Source organism: Melospiza georgiana, unplaced genomic scaffold (genome assembly GCF_028018845.1).
Source record: "Melospiza georgiana isolate bMelGeo1 unplaced genomic scaffold, bMelGeo1.pri scaffold_29, whole genome shotgun sequence".
NCBI classification, from domain to species: Eukaryota; Metazoa; Chordata; class Aves; order Passeriformes; family Passerellidae; genus Melospiza; species Melospiza georgiana.
This window is the reverse complement of record NW_026652215.1, coordinates 3,272,778-3,290,884: the sequence shown is the minus strand read 5'-3', so window position 1 is coordinate 3,290,884 and position 18,107 is coordinate 3,272,778. Positions and strand designations below refer to the sequence as shown.

General features: G+C 52.7%; 2 protein-coding genes across 2 annotated transcripts in view; both read left to right on the top strand.

The window, feature by feature from the left end:
- Nucleotides 1-15,295, top strand: part of LOC131096360 (olfactory receptor 14J1-like) — a gene marked incomplete at its 5' end in the record, with an annotated part of 36,429 nt that extends 21,134 nt beyond the window's left edge. The window contains 2 exons of the mRNA XM_058044700.1: nt 12,269-12,338; nt 15,237-15,295. Coding sequence (XP_057900683.1) covers nt 12,269-12,338; nt 15,237-15,295 — 129 coding nt within the window. The remainder of the gene's footprint in view (nt 1-12,268; nt 12,339-15,236) is intronic.
- Nucleotides 15,296-15,304: 9 nt separating this feature from the next.
- Nucleotides 15,305-17,831, top strand: LOC131096359 (PHD finger protein 7-like). The gene is made up of 9 exons (XM_058044699.1): nt 15,305-15,347; nt 15,672-15,763; nt 15,849-15,950; nt 16,244-16,368; nt 16,445-16,607; nt 16,709-16,815; nt 17,030-17,143; nt 17,292-17,410; nt 17,719-17,831. Exons 1-9 carry the CDS (start codon nt 15,305-15,307, stop codon nt 17,829-17,831), a joined length of 978 nt encoding a protein of 325 aa, XP_057900682.1.
- The last annotated feature ends 276 nt before the right edge of the window (nt 17,832-18,107 follow it).

The following is an 18,107-nucleotide window of genomic DNA, read 5'->3' as shown; positions in this document are numbered from 1 at the left end:
ATCCCAGAATGGCCCCAAATATTCTGAAAATTGACCCCAAACTGTCCCCAAAGTTTCCCCAAAACCACCAAGAATTGTCCCCAAAATTGTCCCCAAATTCTGCTCCAAAATTGTCCCCAAAATGTCCCCAATTTGTCCCCAAAATTGTCCCTTAAATTTGGGGGCCATTTTGGGACATTTGGGGACACTTTGGGGACATTGGGGACACTCAGACACTTGTGGGTGACACTTTGGGGACACTGGGGGGGGCTGGTGCCACCCTGGTGCCACCCGTGGCCGTTTTTGTGTCCCTTTGGTGCCACCTGGTGCCACTTTGATGCCACCTGGCACCACCTGGCAACCCTTGGTGACACTTTGGTGACATTTGATGCCACTTGGTGCCACCTGGTGCCACTCTGGTGCCATTTGGTGCCACCTGATGTCCCTTTAATGCCACCCGGTGCCATTTTTGTCACTTTTATGCCCCTTTAGGTGCCATTTGGTGCCACCTGGTGCCATTTTTGTCACTTTGGTGCCACTTTGGTGCCATTTGGTGCCACTTTTTGTCACTTTGGTGCCACTTGGTGTCCCTGGGTGCCCCTCAGTGCAACTCTGATGCCACTTGGTGCCACTTTGGTGCCACCTGGCACTGTCTGGTGACACTTTGGTGCCATCTGGTGCCATTTAGTGCCACTTAGAGCCACTCTGGTGCCACTTAGTGCCACCTGGTGCCACTTGGTGTCCCTTTAGTGCCACCCTGGTGCCACTTTAGTGCCACTTTGGTGTCGCCTGGCACCCCCCGGGTGACACTTTGGTGCCATTTGGTGCCACTCTTTGTCACTTTAATGCCATTCAGTGCCATTTGGTGCCACTCTGGTGCCACTCAGTGCCACCTGGCACCCCCTGGTGACGCTTTGGTGCCACTTCATGTCCCTTTAGTGCCACCTGGTGCCACCTGGTGCCATTTTGTGTCACTTTGGTGCCACTTTGGTGCCATTTTGTGTCACTCAGTGCCGCCTGGTGCCACTTTGGTGCCATTTGTGACAATTTGATGTCACTCAGTGCCACTCTGGTGCCATTTGGTGCCACCTGGTGCCACTCTAATGCCACTCAGAGCCACCTGGTGTCACTTTGGCCACTTAGTGCTACCCTGGTGCCACTTGGTGCCACCTGGTGCCACTTGATGTCCCTTTAGTGCCACTCTGGTGCCATTTTTGCCACTTTGGTGCCACTCAGTGCCACGCTAGTGCCCTTTAGTGCCACCTGGTGCCACCTGGGTGCCATTTGGTGTCCCTTTGATGCCGCTTTGGTGCCATTTGGAGCCATTTGGTGCCACCTGGTGCCACTTTTTGTCACTTTGGTGCCACTCTGGTGCCATTCAGTGCCACTCTTCTCCAATTTGCTGCAATTTGGTGCCACCCGGTGCCATTTGACGTCCCTTTAGTGCCACTTTGGTGCCACTTTTTGTCACTCTATGTAGATTTTCTGGTGTTTTTCTTAGCCCTCTTAGGCTGATTTACGCTCTCGGTTTTCTGTTTCTCCTGCTGGCTGTTTTATGTCCGGAGATAGCTCAGGGATGCCACTTGCTCGGTTTCTCGGCTGTTTCAAAGACCTGGAAAGGCCCAGAGTGGCCTTGGACAGCCCGCGCTTCAAAGGACGAGGAGAGACTTCTGATCTTGTTTCGGTCTCAGTGTTTATTAATTGTTTATCTAAAAGATTTTCTTTCAGCCCGACAGAGGTCTGCACAGCAAGTCAGCCATGGGCACACTGCGAGCCCCTGGGGCGGTCACTTATCTTTATACCCGAAGTTACGTGTACAATATTTATAATTTTTCTCCAATACTTTCTACTCTTATTAACCGGTGCACTTCTAGTAAAGAAAAATCCCAAAGTGCCACCATCATCACAGAAGATGGAGGCCAAGAAGAAGAAGAAGAAGGACAGGACACGCCCCAATTCCTCCATCTTACTTCTTTAGACCCCCCTGTACAGAAATCCTAAACCCTGTGTTCTACACCTTAATTAACTTATCCCTTCACCATTCACCCCAGTGAAATCCTCCCAGTCCTCATACAGGTGTCATCTCCTGTGTAGGATCAAAGTCCTGCCACCAGACACTTCTGGCAACATTCCAGGACTCCCAAGCCCCCCAAGGGTGGTCTCGGTCTCTCTGCACCTCAGTCCTGAGGTGCTGAGATCCCACAGGGGGTATCTTTGTGTTTCCTCACCTACAGGACCTTTGTGGGTGCCTGCTAAGTGGACTAAACCTGTTTTTGATGCAGCCTCTGGTGGATCGCCTTATGGAGGAGGACAGGGAGCGACTGGGGAAGAAACTGCTTCTAGTCCTACGACCACTACTGTTACAATTGAAGGGGTACTCGGAAGCGGTAGACAGAGCACTGACACGTCACTACCGGACGGTCCACGAGTTGATTGGTTTCATTGACTCATTATCAACTTTTCGCTTAACAAATCCAGCGAAACTACATTGCCTTGACTGTCACAATCCACATTGTGCTGCCTGGATAGCTCTACGTTGTGGGGGTTGTAAAAGAACTTTTTGGATAGAACAATCATTATTACGGGATTTGTGGTGTCATACTTGTGAACACGAGCATACGTGGGGAAAAAGCTGGCAAGATGAATAATGGAGACAAACAGGGCAAAACGCATATATAGCTTTAAATCTTTATGAGTCTCCTGAACAGAAAGTTCTTGCTTATTATCGATGGGAAATACAATGTATTGTAAATAGAATTAAGGTTCAAAGTAAATCACGTATAGTTTCTATAAGGTGTAGGAAATTAGTGCCTTTAACACAGCATTCAGTTATAGGACCCTTCCAAGGGGATCCTGATAGAGCATTAGATTGCTGCATTGATAAGTTGCAAAAATTAAGTTTGAAAGTGGCAGGACCAGTGAAATTAGGAGCAGCAAGATTGAAGACAGATAAGAAAAAGAAGGCAAAAAAGGGAACGGTCTCATTTGAATAGGGGTATCAGTGATTGCTAATTGATTTTCTATGATTAGAACACTTTTACAGTTGTGGGACCCTCAGGAGGATATAGTTGTTGAGGAGGAAAACGAACAAGAACTACGATTACGAAATAAGATACACCTTGTGTTAAAGAAAGACCTTGAGCTGTTAGCCTCATATAGTAAAAAGGCTGAAGAGGCTTTGCGATCACCACCATTGAATTGGTTTCTTTGGATTGAAGAACCAGAATTTTATACTGGTCCTTACTTACATTCGCTTCCTTGTTATGTTTGCAAAAAGGATAAAGATAAATGCTATGCATGGGTAGCTTTGCATTGTGCAGATTGTAATCAGGTTTATTGGTATTCACAGAAGTCATTGGGATATTTATGGTGTACATCTTGTTTTGGAAAGTGGATTCGAAATCATATCTGGGTTAGAGCTCTTGAACAAAGTACTGGCCTGCCAGGACGGACAGGATTACAGCTCTTTGAGAGTGCAGAACAAGTGGTTATAGCATATCTTAGGTGGAAGTTACAGGAAAACCTTAGAATATTTGAAATTACTAAAGCCTCACGCATCATAGCAGCTCGCTGCAAAGCTGATTTGCCTTCAAACTTACCTCGTGCTATACTTGTGAGCAAGGATGCTGATTTAGAATTAGATCAGTATATTCAAGAATTGACTCAGCCTTACAATAGACAATCTAGCAAACCAGGGAAAAGACAGCGAAGAAAGGAAAAACAACGTAAGCAGAAGGAAGAAAAGGAGAAGCAAAGCAAGCAGAAAGAAAAATGAGGTTTGTTTTTGTAATACTGCTCAATGCTGTAGCAAGTGAAGCAGTAGGAGTAACACACTTTAGTCAACCAAGGGAAAATTTATGGGTAACGCTTGCTAATCAAACTAACCAATCATCACTTTGTCTTAGTCTTGGAGGAGTCACTAACCCATTTCGAACATGCCTGGTGGGACTTCCAGTGTGGTCTCCTGGAGAATTTTGCAGTTTGATAAACAATCAAACCTTATGTATGTCTAACATGTCAAACATCACATTGCCAGCGCAACAAGGGTATACTGCAGGTCAGAGTGATGGCTATCGTCAATGCTTACTAATCCAATCACTTAACACCTCTTTGCATTCTCCTCCTGAAGAATTGGATCTTTTTGGAAGTACAAATGCCAGCATATCTAACACTACAGCTGGTGGATGGTTTAGCTTCAAACTTTTGGGTGCTCAGAATTTAAACCAACCTAAAGAAACATGGGCCACCCTAGATTCATCCCTGAATGTGAGTGAATTCTCTCCACAGCATTACAGTCAATGTAACGGCACAAATATCACAGCACCAATGAAATTACCCACAGGAATATTTTTGATTTGTGGAGACAGGGCATGGAATGGTATACCAGCTAAACCACAGGGTGGACCCTGTTTTTTGGGAAAATTGTCACTGTTTCATCCTAATGTGTCCTTGCTAATGCAGCTGAGTCAAAATTCAAACAGGAGAAAACGTAGCATACATGACTTAGACTGCAGCAAGATAGGAGATCCACGGTTTTGGGGCACATTCAAACAGGTGGTGGTTTCAACTATCTTACCAGGAGGATCTGCCAATAAAGCCATGAATTTGGCAAAACAATTAGGATGCTGGGCAAGGGATGAGCTGAACAAGACATCACAAATTCTAGACATGCTAACTACAGATGTGCAAAGTGTTAACCATGCTGTTTTGCAAAATAGAGCTGCTGTAGATTTTTTGCTCTTAGCACAAGGACATGGATGTGAAGAGTTCGAGGGAATGTGTTGCATGAATCTGTCTGATCATTCGGTGTCCATTCACACTAAGATAAAAGAACTGCAACAGGGACTTCACAAACTTAAGGAAGAAGACGGTTTAGGAATTGACGAATGGCTTAAAGGCTTAGGACTTGGACCGTGGCTGAGGAACCTTGTGATCTATGCTATAGGACTGCTGGGTGTAATTTTACTGTTTTTGCTTATTTTGCCTTGTATCTTTAACTGTATCCAAAACATGGTCAGCCGTACAATAGCAAAAACATGGCAAACTAATCTCCTTGCACAAGAAGAAAACGGGGGAAATGTGGAGAGCATTATTAATAATTGGTTAGCTGAGAAAGGCCATACTGACATAATGCTGCTGGTTAAGCTGAAGGAGAAAAGTCAGCAGTCAGCAAGCTGAAAGGAAGAGTCAGCAGTGACCTTGCTGCAACATGAGGATAGGGAGTTGAGATTAGTCCTGAATATATCCTAAGAATATGTAGAAAGTATCAAAAGTAGAACCATAGGAATGTAGAAGTAGGCGTAGGTGCTGATATGTAAGCTGACCAATCCTGAGCTCAACTTTTGCAATATGTATGAAGCTCATTATTAACTGTATTTAACCCGCCGTACTGATCAATAAAATTGAGCCTGTGATGATCAAACTGATGTCCTGGTTCCCTTCCGCCGACAGAGAAAGAAATCCAATTATTAAACTAGACTGCTGTGACTGGAATCTACAGCTGATACATTAAAGCCCAACTGTCATGCTTAATAAATAACTCAACCCGCGGGCAATACTGGAAGAGAAAATTAACATTAATAATGAGATAACTGATCATTATTTCTTTTTCCTCCTACCATTCGAAAAATATGTTGCAGTATATCAATAAAACAATAATTTTACATCATATACACTGCGTGCTTTCAGCAGTGCTTTGCTATCTCCTGCTTTCCCAACACCACTTTTATGGAATTAATGCTCTTTTCCAAGTTTCCTTTGCTGCCTCGGGCTGTGTAAGGCCTGAGAGAGCCAGTACAGGTTGCAAATGTTACTCAAAATGCCCTGTTTACATCTGAACCCAAGAGGAATGATCCGCATCCCCACTGACAGGTACGTATTTGTGAGGACTTTCTGAGCACTCTGAAGCTTCTGATTCAGCTTCTCACTCAGCACAGCTCCTCCTCCTGCTGCAGCCGAAATCTTGGCATTGTGGTAGAGTAAATGCCCCTCAGGCCCAGTGGGTTGGGAGACAGTTCTCTGCGCAGTAAGGCACCTGCCCACCCTGAAAGGTGTGCTGATATCACCTGGAAAGCCCCACCTTTGGTGGAGAAGCTTCATGACCAAGCTTTTCCCCAAATTATTTCAGAAAATGGTGTCTTTCAGTGATAAATGTTTTTGCAGAGGATGGATAGGTTCTGCTTAAGCAGTGCCCTCAGTCACATGTGGGAGCAACGTCACAGGCTGTGCAACCCAACAAAGCCCAGAAGGCCGGGAGGAGAGCCCGGGGCCAGCAAGAAGCTGAGAGAAGGCCCTGCTCTAGAACTGAGGGAGTTCCACCAGAAGCAAACAAAGACGGTAACTTGAAGAGATTCCCACTGTGCTCATAGTTTGTCTGAGAAGACTAAGACGTGAGCTTGTCAAAAATCCCAGGAAATATCTGGGATAGGGTTTTATGTATGTTGGTTGTGACTAGGTACAAAGTTCCTGTGGGAAAAGAGCCTCTGCAGCAGGCTGGCTGGCTGAAGGGGTCTTACTTCTTCCTAGAATAAAGATTACCACTAAAATGCAATTTTATTTTTTATTGTATAAGGGGGAAATATTTTCCAGAACTCTAAAACTAGTTTCAAAAATAGAGATGTGTTGTGGAGACATAAACGAAACATTTGGGGATTTCTCTCTACAAAAGATACTTCTAAATATTTCTAAGAATGAGAAGTGAAGACAAAATGTGGTCACTTGTTCTCTCGATTCTAAAACTACTTACAAAAATCTTTAAACACTATACTAATTGGGAAGATTTATTTGGGGATGTCTCTCTACAGAAAATATATTTTGAAATATTTCTACAAATTTCTAATTTCTAAAACTGAAAAACTAAGCAAATGGGGTTTCTTTGTCTTGGGGGCCCCATGCTGCTGCCTGACCCCTGGGCTCCCCCAGCCCTCGGGACCCCACCGCTGGTCACAGCAGCCCCTGCCTGGCTCCTGCCTGCCCACACCGTGGGCATCCACGGCTGCTCCTGGCCATGGAGCTCAGCCAGTGCTGCTGCCATCTGGGCTTTGCTGCTGCTGCCACCCAAACACTGGGGTGACGGCACCTTCCCTGTAGTGCAACTAAAGAAAGGGCCATCACCTAGCCTGGCAGAGAGCAGGGTTAACTTCAGTGTTTTTTAGAGGGCAGGACCAGGGGGTTCAGGGGAAGATGAAACAACATGTTAGTCTCAGAAGGGGCTGTAGGGTGCTGGGCTGCTCCTGGGGTCTATAGAAGAAGTCGGGACGGGACAGAAGAGGATTAAAAAGGAGATGGAAGTAGCTTGGGGATATACATGGAGAGAGGAGGTGTCAGTGGGATCTCCAGGAGAACAGGAGATTTCCTTGTCTATGGCTGTTCTGCAGTCTTCTTCTCAGAACTCTTGACAGGGATGCCCAGGCCCTTCTAACTGCAGGAAGAGCTGCTCCTTCTGTTTGGGTGTGAGGTGCAGCCACTGTCTTACAACTCTTCTCCAGAGGTGGAACAGTGGAAAGAGGAGGTGGCTGAGGCCCCAGCCGCCAGTGGCACACAGGGAGCCTCCTGCACAGCCGGGCCCAGAGCTGGCAAGGCTCCCCAGCACGGCTGGAGCTGCTGGCACAGCTTGGCCCAGCTGCACAGCTGTCCCTCAAGGCCCCGGCCAGCAGGGCATGGCTCTGGGCAGGCTCCCGGGCCAGGAGCGGGCCCCAGAGCGCCTCTGCCTTTCAAGGGCAATCTCGTCCCTGCTCTTTCTCCTCCCCACCGTGCTTTGCCTCTGCCCAGTGCCCCTGGGGCTGCTCTTGGCCAGGCAGCCTCAGTGGGAGCCAGCACTGGCTGCAGGCCCAGCGGGTCCCCCAGAACAAGGCCCAGCAATTAGGAGGCCAATGAAAGCTCTGAGCAGCAGCAGAACCCTCAGCAGAGTTCTTTGGACAATCATGCACTGGCCACACCTACGCTGCAGCCTCACTGGGAATGTTTTCTGTCTGAAGTACAATTTCAAAAGAAGCTGTTTGAGGGAAAGGTGAACTAAGCACTCACCCATTTCTCTTCCAGCAAGTCCATATTATGACACAGCATAAGATGAAGATCAGCTCCAAAACAAGCAGGCCTGCCAGTAACCCTAACCAGAAGCCTGTTCCCTTACAGAAACCCCTTCCAAGGCTCTTCTGGGCATCAGGAACATGAGCTGTGGTTCCAGCTGCACCTGTGGGAGCAATGGGGAATGTCAGCCCGTGCTGTGCTGCACTGCTGAGCTGGCAGCACAGTGGATGTGGGCAGGACGTTCTCCGTTTCCCCCAGAGCTGGGACCTGCAGGCAACTTGCCGCTCCTTGGCACAGGCTGTGCCACCCAACAAAGCCCCGCAGCCTGGGAGGAGAGCCCGGGTGTGGGATCTCAACACCTCAGGATGAGGGTGCAGAGCGACCGAGACCACCCTTGGGGGGCTCGGGAGTCCTGGAATGTTGCCAGAAGTGTCTGGTGGCTGGACTTTGATCCTACACAGGAGATGACATCTGTATGAGGACTGGGAGGATTTCACTGGGTGAATGGTGAAGGGATAGGTTAATTAGAGTGTAAAACACAGGGTTTAGGATTTCTGTACAGGGGGGTCTAGAGAAGTAAGATGGAGGAATTGGGGCATGTCCTGTCCTCCTTCTTCTTCTTCTTGGCCTCCATCTTCTGTGGTGATGGTGGCACTTTGGGATTGGTCTTTACTAGAAGTGCACCGGTTAATAAGAGTAGAAGGTATTGGAGAAAAATCATAAATATTGTACACGTAACTCTGGGTATAAAGATAAGTGACCGCCCCAGGGGCTCGCAGTGTGCCCATGGCTGACTTGCTGTGCAGACCTCTGTCGGGCTGAAAGAAAATCTTTTAGATAAACAATTAATAAACACCGAGACCGAAACAAGATCAGAAGTCTCTCCTCGTCCTTTGAAGCGCGGGCTGCCCAAGGCCACTCTGGGCCTTTCCAGGTCTTTGAAACAGCCGAGAAACCGAGCAAGTGGCATCCCTGAGCTATCTCCGGACATAAACCGGACATAAATCAGCCAGCAGGAGAAACAGAAAACCGACAAGCATAAATCAACTATAAATCAACCTAAATCAGCTAAGAAAAACACCAGAAAATCGACACCCGGGGGCAGCAGAGCTTCTTGGGCAGTCGCTGCTTGGAGGGACACGGGCCAAACCCATCCCTGGGCAGCCCCTGCCAGCCCTGACCCTCCCTGCCCCGTGACAGCTCCCCCAGCCCCAGGGCACAGAGTCAGGCCCTGTCAGGACCCAGTGCAGCCCCTGCCCAGTCGGGAGCCAAGGCTGGCTCTGGCCCTGGGCTTGTGGCAGGGCTCCCGCGTGGGGCTGCTCTCTTGCCTTGGGCCTCTGGGCACTCAGGGCCAGCTCCGGAGCAGCTGCAGTGGGAGGGACGGTGGTGCACGTGTCCCCTTTCCCCAGGGCTGTGAACGAGCTCCAGAGGTGCCCACAGCTTTGGCTGCTGCCGGGCCGTGCAAGGGCAGGCCCTGGGAGAAGAGCTGCAGTCACACAGCCCCGCCAAGGGCTGAGCCCTGCTGAGCCCTGCACAGCAATTACCTTCTGAGCCTGTGCCCATGCCCATGTCTGTGTTTAGCTTGGCCTTCTGTCCTGCAGCAGGGGCTGCCAATCGGCCTCTGCTTCGTTGGGAAAACACCTCCTTCTGTCCTGCCTTTTGGCCCATCACTTGAGAAACAAAAAGTACACCTTAAAAGATGGAAGTGTTCTCCATTACTTTGATGGCATGTTCAGGACGTCATGCTTATGCAAAATCTGGTAAAATCAACAACTCATCTAGGCTTTTTCCGCTGGGCCAGGGCCCACCTTCCTCCAAACAGCTGCCAGTGCTGAGCAGAAGTTGTGAGTGGATCGTGCAGGGCGAGGGCACACACAGCCATGGCTCTGTCCTGGCACCTGCAGCGATGCCCCCCTGGCCGAGCTTTGGGCTCTCAGCTGGCAGCTCTCCCAGGGGAAAGGCCTTGACCTACCCTCACCATCTCCCAGAGGCTCAATCCTGTACGTGGGCTGGGAAGCCAGATCATCTTTAGAAACAGGCTAAGCTGCAAAGAAAGGCAGGACAGAACAGCTCCAATGGCACTGCTGAAGATTCTCCTTCAGGCCCGAGTGGCAGTGAGGGCACCTGGGTGATTGGTGCCCTCCAAGGCATTCCCTTGTCTCTGCCTTCCACTCAGGAGCAGGGCCAGGGGGACCTCCTGCCTGAAGTGGCCCCACACTGGGATGGAAGGAGCCCCTTGTGGGGCAGAAAGGACTCCCTGGAGCAGCCAGCAGCTCCAAACCCAGCCCCAGGCAGGGCCAGGGCTTAGCAGTGGCAGCAGAAGCAGCTCGGGCTCCCTGGGGGCTGCAAAGGAGCTGAGAAAGGCTCAGCCCCCAGGCACAGCCCTGGGCCCAGCCCCTTCCCTCTCTGCTCTTCTCTGTGGCTGCACAGAGCACACAGAAGGACACAGTGGCATTGCACACGGGAGGAGGATGGACAGCTAAACGCTCCTTCCTCCCACTGACTGTGATCCTGTGGGATCCCTCAAGGCTCCAGAAGGGAGCAGGGTAAGGTTTCCAGAACTGATCTACCTTCAGTGAAATTTAAGGGAACAGGCTCATGGTAAGCTCTTGGCATACTGACACAGATTATTCTGTCAGGAAAGGTACATTCAGAACATGCCTCCAACATCTGGCAAGGTCTTCAAAGCACCATTCACCAGCATTTCCAAGTAATCCAAGTCATGATCCCAGTCGAGGAGGGATCACAGATGCTACAGAACCATTTCCATGGTGTGTTGGGATCCCCTTCTCCCTTGGGGAATTGGGGACTGCAAGGGGGTGGGGTAAGGCTGTGGAAGCCTGTGGCTCCTGGTCACTCTTCACGCTCTTTGCAGGTCCTGTGCAACATGCCTGGAGGGGCAGCTGGAGCAGCCCAGGGCCCTGGGGCTCTCTCCCTCCCACACAGGAAACCCTCACTAAATGCTTGGGGAAATCTGCAGTGCCACAGCTGTCACTCCCAACCTCCGTCCCTCCCTCCTGCTTGCCCACCTGCCCATGGAACAGCTCCCACAGCCCACGGGCACATAGCCAGGCCCTCTCAGGACACACTGGAGCCTTGCTCTCCCCCTCTGCCCTTTCCCCACCACAGGCACCCTGTGCAGCCGCTCCCAGGTTTCGGGACATGTCTCCCACGGAGGGAGCCCAGCAGGACAGCTCAGTACCCGAGTGCCCTGAGCCTGCTCGGGACAATTCCTCTGGGCTGTGCCCATCTTATCCGGGCTGTGCCCGCAGTGCCAAGCAGCTGAGAGGGCAGCTCAAGCCTCAGCAGGGCTCAGGCCCAGAAGCAGAGCAATTACCTCCTGTGGCTTTGTCTGGCATCGCCTCCCTTCCTGCAGGAAATGCCACCTTCAATAGAGCCCCTCTGTCCATCCCTTGAGAAAGGAAGAGGCACAGCTGGACCAGATGGAATCATTGCACATCCAGGAGGTGGCCTGTTCAGGAGGCAATACTTGTCCAAAACATGGATAAGGATCAGGAAAATTGATCTTGGAAGGGCATTAAACCAAGAAACAAGTACTTCAAAACCCCTGGAGGTGGCTGCCATGGTGAGTTCCCTGAGGTGTCAAAGGCCAAGCCATACCCATGGCTGCTTTCCCTGAGGTGTCACAGCCGCAGCCCCAGCCCCATGGCCGGGTTTCCTGAGGGCTGGCAGTCCCACTCTCGCTCCATGGCCGGTTTCCTGAGGTGTCACAGCCCCAGTCCCACTCCATGGCCGGTTTCCCTGAGGGCTGACAGCCCCAGTCCCGCTCCATGGCCAGTTTCCCTGAGGTGTCACAGTCCCAGTCCCGCTCCATGGCCGGTTTCCTGAGGTGTCACAGCCCCAGCCCCGCTCCATGGCCGCTTTCCCTGAGGTGTCACAGCCCCAGCCCCACTCCATGGCCGGTTTCCCTGAGGTGTCACAGCCCCAGCCCCACTCCATGGCCGGTTTCCTGAGGTGTCACAGTCCCAGTCCCGCTCCATGGCCAGTTTTCCTGAGGTGTCACAGCCCCAGCCCCACTCCATGGCCGGTTTCCCTGAGGTGTCTCAGCCCCAGCCCCACTCCATGGCCGGTTTCCCTGAGGTGTCTCAGCCCCAGCCCCGCTCCATTGCCAGTTTCCCTGAGGGCTGACAGCCCCAGTCCCGCTCCGTGTCCGGTTTCCCTGAGGTGTCACAGCCCCAGCCTCGCTCCATGGCAGGGTTTCCTGGTCGCTTTGAGGTGCTGTTCCTCTCTCTCTGTGGAGAAAGTAGAGGCCAAGGAGCTTGCAGAGCAAGCCCAGAGCCACGAGGGCTCTACCGCCTGCTCAGCCCTGTGTGAGCTCTGCTCCTTCATGCCTTCTCCTCCCGTTGTCAGGTCACACTGACACTCGGCCTGAGCCCAGTGTTCCCTTTTGGGGTCAAGGGAAATCTCTGCTCCTGCCTCTGGCACAGGGTGCTCTGCCAGCAGGTCAGGGAAGGAGACAGCCCTGGAGAGAGGCATGAGCAGTGGAGGAAAGCTAACATCACTGCAGTCTTGCAAAAGGGCACCAAGAAAGAGCCAGGAAACTGCAGGGCCATCAGCCTCAGCTCCATCCCCAGAAAGGTGACAGAACAGCTCCTCTTGGATGCCATCTCTAAGCCTGTGGAATAACAGGAATGGAAACCATGCTTGACCAATCCCATAGCCACCTGTGCTGCAGTGACTGGCTGGGCTTGTGAGGGGAGAGCAGTGGTTGATGCCAGCTGGGACTTCAGCAAGGCTTTGTCCCTGCCTCCCATAACAGGCCCCTGAGGCAGCTCAGGGACAGTGGGGCAGAGAAGTGGACAGGGGAGCTCCAAACTCAGGTAGCTGTGAGCTCAGGGCGCCGTGCTGGGCCCAGCCTTGTTTGCCTTATTCCCCAGTGACTTGGCAGAAGGGACAGAGTGTTCCCTCAGTGTTTGCTGATGGGACAGAATTGGGAGCAGGGCCTGAAGCACCACAAGGCTCTGCTGCCCTTCAGTGAGACCTGGAGAGGCTCGAGAGTTGGGCAGAGAGGAACCTAATGAAGTTGCACTGGGAAAAGCCTCTAGAAGAGCTTCAGGCTTTGTAATTACCAGGCAACAGAAGTGTTTTAGTATAGTGGAGTCTATAACGTTGTCTTGTAATGTCCAGTCAGGGAAACCACTGCGTCTCTGTATGTCATAGGACCAGTCACTTGTATGTATGTCAAGAAAGTCTTTGGGAGAAACATGAATGAATTCAGAAGCTTCCCCTGATATTATTTTGGATTTTCACGATTTTCTGGAATGCTGGATGAAGTGTAAGGATGCCAAAAGGAAAGTGAAAGCAAACCAATAAATCTTTAAAAACTCAGAAGCCTCTCCTGTCTGTTCCTTGAAGAAGTTGCCAAACAATGTCACTTTTGCAATCCTTTGAAAGATCTTATAGGAAAAAGCATTGGCCAAAAGTGCTGCCCTGTGTTTCTGAACAGCAACATGCATTTTGTGTTGATGCAAGGTTTGTACCAGGGTTTGGGGTTTTTGTGTGTGCTTTGAATGTGAGTCTTTGCAGGACTATTAATAATTAGACCATGTACTGAAGAGAACATGTTAATGTGTTGTGCTGTTCAGTGCTGAAGAGGGTTGAGACAGAGCAGGTAGCTCTGTGTCTGTGTGTAACTTGCATGAGCAGCACGGGAGCAGTGCCCAGGGCCTGGAGAAGCAAACGGGTTCCCGGTGCTGAGGACAAGGTGTCCAGAGCTTGGGATTGTCCGGCCAAGCTCTTCTGGCTCCTTGTGCTTCGAGACCTAGCCGGGAGCCCTGCAGAGCCCCAGCTTCAGCTTCCTAACTTCCCCCCTCTTCCTCTGCCTCCTCCCTGCCTCCAGGGTAAAGGCACTCCCTGGCATTGCACTGGCTGTGCCTCCCTCCTAGACCAGTGAAGGCATCGTTTCCCAGCCAAGGTGGCTCTCCCATGGAGACAGGAAAATGGGCAAACTCCTGCTGCCCCAGCATCAGGCAGGTGCAGTGTGTCCTTGCCTGTCAGTCCCTGCCCTGCTTCCCAGAGATGCCACTGATTGTTCCAGAAGTCATGGATCTGCATTTCCAGGAGCATGTTTGCAAAGACACGAAAGAGAAAAATTGACAAGAATTGTTTGTGCTTCTCTTCCTAATTTTTTCCAATGTATTTTCTAGTAGGAAAGCATGGACCAAACTGGCAAAGTTCCTATAATGTAGGAAAAGCATCCTCCTCTATTTGACTTGAGTTGAGGACAGTTGCAAGCTCTCCTGTCAAATGTACACAGAAAATTCTCAGTGAATTTTCTGTCTTTCTGCTGAGTCAGTATAAAAGATGACGTTTCTCAGAAGCTTAATACTAATTTTTCCATTTATATGGAAAGTCAAAGTTGTTAGTTCATATGATGGCAGGATAACGGAGGCAGCTGTGGTGGTGTCCAGGTTTATCTCCTGTACCCAATGGTGATCAGCAGCAGCATCAAATCAGGTTCATCTTAGTTTTCTGCAGACAGGTCTTGATGAAAACATCAGTTCACCTAGAGCAGGGTTTGAATCCCTGTAGTGCAGTTGACTCCGCACGGGCTCTATGGGCCACTGCCTGCCAGGGGCAGGAGCATAAATTTCCCTTGGCCGGGGCCGGAGCCCTAGTGTGGCAGTGCCTGAACAGCACCTCCCTGCCTACAGTGCCACCCTGGATGGCTGCCCCAGGGCCTGGCATTTGACCCTGCACTTGCTGCAGGAGTCCTGGCCCTGCTTCCACCCTGAGCAAACGCTCGGACCATTTTAGAAGCTCGGTGCCCAAGGGGGCCACCACAAGTGGTTGCCAGGGACCTGGGGCCATGGCTGCCCCGATTCTGGGTACACAGTGCTGATGTCAGAGTGGCCATTGTGACCTGTGCCACCAAGGCCACAAAAGGGAACGCGGGGCTCAAGCCGAGTGTCAGTGCGACCTGACAACGGGAGGAGAAGGTAGGGCGGGGATGTGGCTGCCCAGGGACCAGAGGGACCCCACTACACGGGGCTCTGGGCCTGTGCTGCAGGCTCACCTGCCTCTCCCTTCCCAAAATCAGAGAATCAGCAGAGGAACAGCCAGAGGACACTGCAGTGTTACTCAAGGCGACAACGGGAGGAGAAACAGACAGGAGCAGGGCTCACGCAGGGCTGAGCAGGGAGTAGAGCCTCGTGGCTCTGGGCCTGTTCTGCAAACTCCACCCCCCCCCCCCCTTCTTTCTCCCATAGACAGAGAGGAACAGCACCTCGAAGTGATCACGTCCCTCGAGGAGATAGACTCAGCGTAGACAGCCGCCATGTCTGACAGAAAGCAGGAGGGTCCTGGTGCCAGGGAGCCAGGTGAGGGCAAAGCAGCTCTCTGATAGCCTGGCCCAGGGGGTCTTGTGGTAGCAGGCAGTGTGGGGATCAGAACAGAGGCAGGGGGAGGCAGGAGCTTCTCGGCCATGCCAGGGCTGGGAGCCTCCTTCCTGCCCAAGTGGGGCCCAGCTGGGCCAGGGGGCAGCTCCTGGGACAGACGTGCCCGCAATGGCCCCTGCTCTGGAAGGCCTCCAGCACTGCCCATCAGCCAGGCAGGGACAGAGCAGCCTTGGGGCCGATGCTGCTGCAGGCTCAGAGCCCCGCACAGCTGCTCATGCCCGGTGCCATTGGCTCTGTCCCCTGCAGCCTGCATGCTGTGTCGCCGTGCCGAGGCTGACCCGGACATGTGTGGTGACAAACTGCAGAAGGGTGGGCTCTGTGCCCACGTGTTCTGCATGGTGAGTGGCTCCGGGTGCTCCCTCCACCTTTGCAATGGGCAGCTCCTCCCGCCCCCTCCTCATCAGCTTCTCCCCTTGGCTGCAGTTCTTCGCCACTCTACTATTTCAGCAAGAGACGGACCGCAGGGGACTCATGGACTTTCTCCCTCGAGATCTCCTAATTGCAGTGCGGCGGGCGGCACAGAAGGTGAGAGCCTGACAAGAGCAGGGAGATTTGTGCCAGGCGAGGTTTGCCAGAGCTTAGCCCAGACAGCAGGAAAGAAAGGCCGGCCCAACAGTCGGGACAAAGTCTGGCTCCCAGCAGCTCTGGCACAGAGGCCCTGGCACAGCAGCCTCCCTCCTCCAGCAGGCGGCTCTGTGGGCTGGGAGCCGGCAGTGGCCACGTCCTGCGCCCTGCCCTTAGCCCTGGGGCTGCCTGGGGAGGCCTCGAGGCTGCTGCTGATGCTGCTGCTGCTGATGGGGCTGCTTGGCTCTTTCCAGCGCTGCTGCGTCTGCGGCCAGAGCGGGGCAACCATCATGTGCTGCATGGAGAACTGTGACAGATGGTTCCACTTGCCCTGTTCCAAGGAGGGCGGCTGTGTCAATCTATACGTTACTCCGTTCAGGTACCTCATCTCTCTTTATAGCCACCCCTGGGGAATGATCCAGCATTTCTCACTTTCCTCATCCCTTTGCCCCCAGCTCTTTCTGCCCTGAGCACCGTCCAGAGCAGGAGGTGGAGGCGACTCCTGAGCCGGACACCGTTTGCCCCATCTGCATGGAACCTGTGGAGGACAGAAAGACCTTCACAACATTGGTGTGCCCAACGTGCAAAAAGGCCTGGTTCCACAGGGACTGCATCCAGGTAGGAGCCCTCCCCTGAGCCCCGGGGCACAGCAGGTGCTCAGCAGCAGCAGCAGCAGCAGCAGCAGGGCCTCGCTCACCCTGCCTGTGTTTGCCCTGCAGGGACAGGCCTTGCGCACTGGTGCTTTCTATTTCCAGTGCCCCCTGTGCAGAGACAGTGGGGAATTCCCTGTTGAAATGTTCATCTTGGGGATCCGAGTCCCCTTCAGGTTGGTGTCCTTCTGCCTGGCCCACCAGCCAGGAGGGTGCAAATGCTGTGCTGTGCCAGGCCCTGCCCCAGGAGCCCTGGCCCTGCCCTGTCCTGTGAGTCTGGGCTTCAGCTTCACCCCCAACTTGGAAAAGCGCTGGAGAAAGAGCTGGGACACCCTGGACCTCCGTGAGGGAGAGCAGCAGAAATTCATCATCTCTTCCTTTCTCCATCAGACAGCCAACGTGGGAGGACAACGATGCCTTCGCAGATCTAGGAGTGAGGCACGGCCAATGCAATGCCAGGGATTGCCTTTACCCTGGGGGCAGGGAGGAGGCAGAGGAACAGGGGTAAGTTGGGAAGCTGCACCTGGGGCTCTGCAGGGAACCTGTGTCTCGACAAGGGCTCAAAGCAGGAAGAAGCAGAAACGCTTGGCTAGACAACCACGTGCTGGTACACTTTTTGTTCTCAGTGCTATGAGCTTGTTTGCCTCCCCAGGCCCTGGCAATTGCTCCTGTGCTCCTCCTGTGCTGCTGAGGGCACCCACAGGCGCTGCTCTGGCCTGAGGAACAGCACACACATATGGGAGTGTGACAGCTGTGCTGGGCTCAGAACATGTATGAGTCAAAGTCCCCGGTGTCCCTGGGCTGGGGGCAGTGCCCAGGCCGGGCTTGGCAGAGTGCAGCATCCACTGCTGGAGGGCTGGAGGCACTGCTCTGGCCTGGCCTGGCCGGGGCCTGGGTGATCTTTGACATTCCTGCTTGCCCTTACAGCCTCCAGGGATGAGACAGAGCTCAATGGCCCCAGGCCGGCCAGACAGTCAGGACTACAATCTGCTCGTGGCTGGTCAGAATCTGAGGCCATCAGCCCCAGCTCCCACAGCCCTGTGCCATTGGTGCTGGTTTCCCCACCTCCATCTCCGGAGACGGGCAGCCACAGCAGGCCCCAACACGCAGCATGGCAGCAGGCGCTGCCATCTTCCTCACTGGACACCAGCAGCATCAGCAGATCAAGGGCAACACGCAGCACGTCCCCTGACCCTGAGGACAGGGTCCATTCCAGACGTGCTGGGCCCAGCCGCAGGCGAAGCTACTCTCGCCGGCAAAGTCGCGCCCAGAGTCCACCTGTCCGGTCCAGGAGTCGCCGTGACAGGAACAGTAGGACAGGGCCAAGGGCTGAGAGGCCCAAGCAAAGGGAGACACCATCACGGACATCCCCCAGACGCAGGTGCTCCCGCCAGCAAGGTCGTGCCCAGAGTCCACCTGTCCGCTCCAGGAGTCGCCGTGGCAGCAGCAGTGGGACAGGGCCAAGGAC

Bases quoted from the DNA above. Each gene is read 5' to 3' on its own strand.
- LOC131096359 (XM_058044699.1), top strand. From the start codon at position 15,305: ATGTCTGACAGAAAGCAGGAGGGTCCTGGTGCCAGGGAGCCAG. The intron at 15,764-15,848 runs GTGAGTGGCTCC...CCTTGGCTGCAG, and splicing joins GTGCCCACGTGTTCTGCATG to TTCTTCGCCACTCTACTATT. The intron at 16,608-16,708 runs GTAGGAGCCCTC...TTTGCCCTGCAG, and splicing joins TCCACAGGGACTGCATCCAG to GGACAGGCCTTGCGCACTGG.